General features: G+C 40.7%; 1 protein-coding gene across 1 annotated transcript in view; it reads right to left on the bottom strand.

Annotated features, from left to right (window-relative positions):
* The window catches only part of Cdk14 (cyclin dependent kinase 14), a 546799-nt gene that overhangs the window by 196792 nt on the left and 342356 nt on the right, over positions 1-7651 (bottom strand). Inside the window, exon 8 of the mRNA XM_023707130.1 lies at positions 1572-1695. Coding sequence (XP_023562898.1) covers positions 1572-1695 — 124 coding nt within the window. The remainder of the gene's footprint in view (positions 1-1571; positions 1696-7651) is intronic.

Genomic DNA, 7651 nt, shown 5'->3' on the forward strand with positions numbered 1-7651 from the left:
TAATAGAAAGACTTTACATCGAGCCACCTGGCATAATCTTGATGCCAAATATGACCATAAACAACACCACACACACACACACACACACACACACACACACACACACCTGTTTAATTATTTTCATCAGAGTGGATGCAAAAAATCAGTTTACAAAGTTCTGCAATATATTACTAATCATGCTTTTGCTTTTAGCAGTTTTGGAAGAAAAGAATACCTAAAGACCGAAAGAGAACATTCTTTCCAAGAGCACTGAACACTCCGTTGACCTAGAGACGGGACATAAGCATTTCTCTTTTTCTTTTTTTTCCATGAGTTTGGTACAGGGTCCCATTAGGCAGCTTGGACTCTGTGATCCTCCTGTTTCAGCCTCCCGAGGCCTGCAATGCCATGCCTGGTTTCAGAGGTGGCACAGTGTGCCTGGGGTAGGGCCTCATGGCATGTAGTACCAGGGATCACACGCAGATCCTGGCACTTGCCAGGCAGGCACTTAGACCGCTGAGCTATATCCCCTGCCCAGGACATCCTCATTTCTAGCTATCTTTTATTTACTGTAGATAGGAGTGAAGAAAGATAATAGAAGTATATTTCAGAAAGAGCCCATATCTCAGTCACAGGTATCTTCTGGTCTCGTGGTGGTGTTTTCGTTCCATTCCTAGTGGAATCAACTTCTAATCGTATATGTATTAGAAATACTTGTAGCAATGCAATGCCAACACATCATGCTGCCGTGAAGCACTGTCCCCAGTGCTGGGAATCTAACAAACAGGACCTCAGGTGGCTCAGAGAACGAGGTGATACAAAAACGTCAGCCTTGGTCTAGACACGGCCCCAGCAAGGGGGGTAAACAGTTCTGCTCCACTCCGAATGCTCCAGACACTGGAGGAGGCTCTGAAGCTAGGAAAGTAATCTTAGAACTTCTAGAAGAATGATTCATCACGGGCCCACTCCAGAACTCCAATTATTAAACAGGAATGGACCTGTTAGTTCTCGGACTTCACAATGTCTGAGAAATGCTGGGAATAGCAGCCACTTCTAAAAAGTGCTGGATTTTCAGGTTACAAAGTTCCTAGGGCAACCTAATCTACTGATACCACACACCCCATGATGCCTTGATATGGGTCAGATAGTTTCAGGTTTCTTCCAAGTTTGCAAAAATATTGATAATCTACAAAACCTGTATTATGGGTCATACTACAAATCTACTTTGGACTCTTCTTGACATTTTTGTAAGAAAAAAAAACAAATATATGTTATGCTCCAAATTTTATTGATTTTTTTTTCCTTTGGAAATAGGTATTGACATCTGATTACTGTTTAGGATTATTTAAGTAAGACTGATAGGCAGCCTAAATTTTATAAAAATCCACCAACATTTTATGATGGATTTTATCCACAACACAACCACTTATTTTTTTTTGTTATCAAAAATAAGAAAAAGTCTTCTTCCCAAAAGAAAACTTTACCATGATCTCCGATGACAGAAGAAGTGCACCTAAACAAATACAGTGTCACCATCTGCCTGGCAAGCTCACAGTGTGACAAAATAGACTGGTAATTAACTGCTTTCCTACCGAAATCTGCCAGCTTTAACTCCCCCGTGTCACTGATCAGAAGATTCTGGGGTTTCAGGTCTCTGTGCAAAATATAACGCTGGTGGATGTAAGACAGCCCTCGCAGCAACTGAAATAAAAACAACTGAAAAGACAGGGAAACAAAAGTTACAATCTGCATTCACATAAATGCTGCATTCACTTAGCTTCTACATACAGCACGCCAAGTATCTGTATTCCGTGAAAATAGATACTCATAGCTAAATTTCCTATCAGATCATTAAATAGAATGTACGATATTAGCATGTAAGTTCCTAATTTATTAAGAAATAGATCTGGTAATTTCTAACAGCACGGAGACTACCTCCTCAGCCAGCCAGATCTACTCCTAGTGTTCCAAAAACTAAAGGAAAATATTTTTAAAATCAAATCTTCATAATGTTTTATTTCCTCGGGCTTAAAATGATAAGAGAATCTATAAGAATATAAAGGATAAAAAATACATAACTATTTACCAAGTTTATATGAATGTGTATATATTTAATTCTGTAGAAATAACATAAACATAATATAGATGGGTTTACTCATTACATGCTTTAAAGAAATGAAAAGATAAGATGATGTGAAATAATTGAAGCAAAAGCAGTCACGTGGTCCCATTAATAGCACACTGTGATTACGCTGCGTGGGCACCCGTGGCCAGAGCGAGCACACTGCTGCCTAAAGACAGACCTGTACCTTGACTAATTACAGAGCACACTCATCCTCCAGGGAGAGGAAACAGAAAACAAAGATGTCACAAATTTGAGAGCAACACTTTCACAAAAAATAATTTAACAAGTCACTAATAACCTTTGTGAAGTTCTATTTTGGATTTCACCAAATGTTTACAGTTTGATAACAAAATTGTGATTACTAGGCTTCCCAAGATTCTTCTTCTTTTTTGGGGGGGGGAGGGTGGAACTAGGGATTGAATTTAGGCCCTTGTGCTTGCCAGAGAAGCACTTAATCCACTGAGCCATCTCCCTGGCCCCAGAGTCTATTTTGTGTTAATCTACATTAAAATACTGTCTCCTAAGGATCCCAGGAAACAAACATCTCTCTAGACTTCTCCTCCTCTCAACCTTCCCTATACAGGAAGAAGAGACACCACTGGAAGCAGCTTCCAGCCCACTCCTCACTTCTAACACTCACTGCACCTGAAGTTTAGTTTACGATTTCTAAAAAGAAAAAAAAAATCATACTCATTTAGGAAGGAAGAAAAAGTGAGCCAATTAAACCATTTTGTATTTCAAACGTTTTAACGCCTGCACATGCACACAGGCAGACCACATAAAAATGCAAATTTAAAAAATAAACAGTCTGAGGGCCGGCCCCATAGCTCAGCGGACTAAAGTGCCTGCTTAGGTACAGTGCAAAGGCCATGGTTCGATCCCCAGCGCGCCATGCTGGCTCTGGCCTCGGGATACACAGAGGGGGCTATTGAGACTGGGCGTGGGGGTGCGTGCCTGTAATCCCAGCACTTGGGAGTCTGAACACTGGGGGATCACTGCGAATCTGATCCCCCTACGTAGTGCAATCCTGTAGACCCTGTAGACCCGGTCCTAAATATAGAAAATAAATAAATAAATAAATAGTCTGAAAATGAATAGTCTGGCATTCTACAAGATGCTCACTGATCTTGGGGAGCCATCAGCAAGTCAGGTTGTCTATTTAACCGTGGCAATTAATTTCAATTTAAGAAGCCAGATATTGATCTATGCACTACAGTACCATCTCATCTAACTGCTGCAACCACTTTAATGGGTAGATACTACTACTATCTCCACGCTCGTCAGGAGGAAGCTGATTCATGTTCTCAAGATCACACAGCAGTGCAGCAGCAGAGCCAGGGCTCAAACCTAGTTTGCCTACGAAGATTACGGCCTTCACCACCCCTCCTATGGAAACTGGCCAGAACGCAATCCACTGTGCTGACACAGCAGCTGCTTCTTCCAACTGATAGACAGAATGTGGACACGTAACAGCACGGGCTCCACGGCCACTCAACCCAGCTCTCACCGGCAGGGGATGCTCAGCCTCACTGCTCTGCATCCTGTGCTTCCCAGAGCCGCCCTTCCTCCACACACAGTGCACGCTGCTTTCCATCTCTTCCCTCAGCTCTCGCCTCTGCTCCACCAGGACAGCCCTCTTGCCCTTGCCTGCTGAACTCCGTGTACCATGCAGGTGGCTCCTCGGGACTCGGCCCTCCCTGCAGCCTTCTCCAGCCCCCTCTCCAGGTCCCCTCCTGCCTCCCCACAGGCCTCTGTGAGGCTCTCCTCCTCCTGCTCCAGTATACATCCTGGCATTACCTACCTCCCACACACTGTGGGCTGTATTACCCACATCACTTGAGTACGTAACCGGAATTTCTATGCCACCAGTGGTGAAGTTACTGAATAGAAATTAGAGACATCTGGATGGTAACAGATTTCAAATCCAAAACAAATACAGAACCCTACAACAAGATTCTCTAGAAGCTAAGGGCAGAAGTGGGTATATCAAAATACCGAAGAGCTCTTTCTTTAATACCTCTACTAGTGAATGAAAATATATAAATCCCGTGCTAATCCAGAAGCTATTCAAATAGGCTATCAGGCTAAAGGGGATTAGGAAAGTCAGCATGAGAAAAGGATCCCACTATCCGCTTCAGCTGTAAGTGCACACAAACACCAAACATGGCACAGCCCAAAACAAATGTTTAGGTTTTGAGCAATGCGAGAAATTAAGTAAAAGCAAATGTCTATAGAGTTAATTCACCGGGGATTTATACAGTACCAGCCACATATGTTAGGTAAGGGGGATGAAAAAATGCTAGAAAAGATACCAGATGTGGTCTCTGGATTCAAGCAACTCACAGTACATCAGATACGACACAGACACAAACAGACGAGGCTAGAGAGATCTACACCATAAAGCCAATGAGTGTACCAAAGGCAGGAAGGAGGGAGGGTTTGACAACAATGTATTAGAATTAATTCTGCCATCAAAGAAAGAATAGCCCGGGAGAAGTGAATAAACCAGAAAATCAGGAAACTTGCCACTCTGAAAATAGAATTGATTACATGGAAAAATCTTCAGGCAACTGAATTGCGCATTTATTAAATACAGAAGGTGGAAGAACGATATGATAAGCCTCTGCTATTCTATAGGAAACATTAAGGAGATCAAACAAACAAGTGTATTAATTCACTTCATAAGAAGTTAACACAAGGGCTGGGGAGATAGCTCAGTAGAATAAGCGCTTGCCCGGCGCTTATTCTGTCCTGAGTTCAATCCCCGATACCTCAAAGAAAAAAAAGTCAACACATAAATCTGTAACACTACTGCTCCATTTCTCACTACAAAAATAATGGCAGAAAGGGGACAATGAAAGACTCTATTGAAGTCATTAGAGAATTAGATGTTTTACTGACCCCATTTTAATGTGGTCGGCAGCCTACCAGTGGGGCTAAGGACCCCGATCCCATGCGCTACTCTCTGGACTGTCCAGAGAACTCAACACCTGGAACGCCTTCCACTAGACAAGCAAGCAAATACTTGACTTTCCCACTTCAATTTTATGCCATGATACAGCAAGCTATATTCGATCTTCGCTGATCAAAGTCAGGGCTACACAGAGAAAGAGTGAGGTTTGCTGTTAAAAGTTGACAAACAATGGAGTTTCAGATACTGAAAGGGAAGTAAGAGAGTAATACTAACTAAAAGCTTACTATAATTTAGAGGCTATTCCTAGTACTTTCACTTATAGTACTTAATCCTGTCTATCTATAACCCTGTAATTCTTTTCCTGTTCAAGCAAATGAAACGTCTAAGAGTAAAAGAACAAAAAACTTACTCAAAATCACCAATAACCACACAGTGCCGATGAACTTTACATCACATCTCATCATTTTCAGTGAGGCTGATGCTTACTAGATGAGTGGATGAGTATGGTCAGACACCTAAATAACCAAGGCACTGTTATTGTTAAGTAGTTTCAAGTTTTTAAAAGCCTCAATTTGGGTATGATAGAAAGAACACTTGCTTCTGAGTTTCTGTTTTTGCTCTTTTTTTGATGTATTTAGTACAGGGTCTATAGTGATTCTCCCATTTTTTGCCTCCCAAGTGCTGGGATTACAGGCGCACGCCAAAGCGTGCCACCACACCTAGTCTCAGTCACCACTTCAGTGCGTCCCCCGAGGGTGAGGCCAGCAAAGCACACCAGGGATCAAACCCTTGCTGCTGCGCTCTGCCTAAGCAGGTGCTTTAGTCTGTGAGCTATCTGGCTGGCCTTGTTTTTGCTCTTTAAACTCTACTTGGGAAGAAGTTTTAAAGTAGCTGGCAAACAGTACATACTATAAGTGTCAGAAGGCAAACTCACATAATAGCTAATAGATACATTACATCTGAAACTGTCACCCTATTTTTCTAACGTAGTAACCATAAGGTGTTCCTAAAAACACTGTTTCTTCTTAATATTCTACTTATTCTCCACTAAAAAACAATTCCTCTAAATCCATCAGTATGATTACTGATAATTTATATTCTAGTTTTAGTACATTCAATTTCTGTAATGAAAATGCCAATGAGAAAATAGCTTAAAAAGCAACAATGTGATGACAAGTGACACCTGTGAACAGGAGATCTCCGAGCAACCACCCTCCTAACGAAGCAGCATGCACGCACGCTCAGTGCCACAGCACATACTTCTTAGGAGTATCCTTAACACTTCAGAGATTGCCTTCTAAAACTCTAAGGTCAGTGAAAGCATCAAAATGAAATACTGTATCACAAGCTTTACAGTAGCTAGTAAGCATTGCATACTATAAGTCAGTGATGAATGCACTGTATTTATTGCTCACTAACATTTATAGAGGGCAACAAGCTTTATAACCAATCCTTGCCACCAGGGGCTGAAGATGTGAGATCAGTCGGCTTTTTCACAGTGTCTAGAATTCTACACTCTATGAATGATCAGAAATGTATGGGTTAATACTGTGCCCCACTCGATATCCACAGATTCTGAAGGCACAAATAACATTAAGGAATGGTCAGGGTTTCTTAAGGATTACGGGAGACTAATAAATCCACTAATAAGAGCTATTAACAATGTCCCCCAATCCCCAACATATCAATAATTGTGATTACTGTATTTCTGTCATATCATGGCTATGTTGATATCTCTATATTTTACATTTCTCACCTTGAAAATATGCTGCTGTATTTCAGATACTTGTAATAGCCACTTACATTGCCAATTTATATCATTCCATAATTTTGTGAATAATACAAAGGGAAGAGGCTATATAAATTAATGGTAATAGCTACCATTTGTTGAAGGATGAGTATGATGGACACTGTGCTTGGTATCTTATATTTGTTAGACAATTCAGTCCTTACATCTATCGGGTAGACATTATTTTTCCTGTTACATAGACAAAGGAATAAGAGCTCAGAGAAATTAAATGAACTGGTGAAAGGGATGCAAGATCAAGTAAGAGGCAGTACTGATAAAGGAATGTGTCTTCACCTACCTTGATACTATAATTAAGAGCAGTGCTCCTCCAACAGCATGCATACTGTTTCCTTAACATGGTTACACACTGTGGCATTTCAAATAATATGTTCTAGATTTAATACCATATTATGCAAAAACTGATAGGTTCATACACATTAATAACCCATAAATCCAATTTCCTAACACTAATTAAAACCTCTAAGTCCCTAAAATATCTAATAAATGTCAAAATACTCTATGATACTCTTCAGATATTGCAGTTCCATTGCAATACTAGAATTTCAGTTTTAAAAATCCATGGTAGGTTTTACCATAAGTCATCCCATTTAGTGGTGAAGGGCAGAATCTAATGCAAAGCAAAAATCCTACTCTGTAAAACTGTATCTGACACACCCACTTTCCATTTTATAAAACGGCACTGAAATTTGATAATGAATTTCGAGAGAATTCTTAAAAGTTCATGAGGGGATATAATGAAGGCTGAAGTAAAGCAAAGTACTCGACAGCATGGTATGGCTTCTGTATCACTCTGAATAAACTTGGGAGTGTTAGTGTGCTGCTG

The sequence above is a fragment of the Octodon degus genome, unplaced genomic scaffold (genome assembly GCF_000260255.1).
Source record: "Octodon degus isolate 3935 unplaced genomic scaffold, OctDeg1.0 scaffold00281, whole genome shotgun sequence".
NCBI classification, from domain to species: domain Eukaryota; kingdom Metazoa; phylum Chordata; class Mammalia; order Rodentia; family Octodontidae; genus Octodon; species Octodon degus.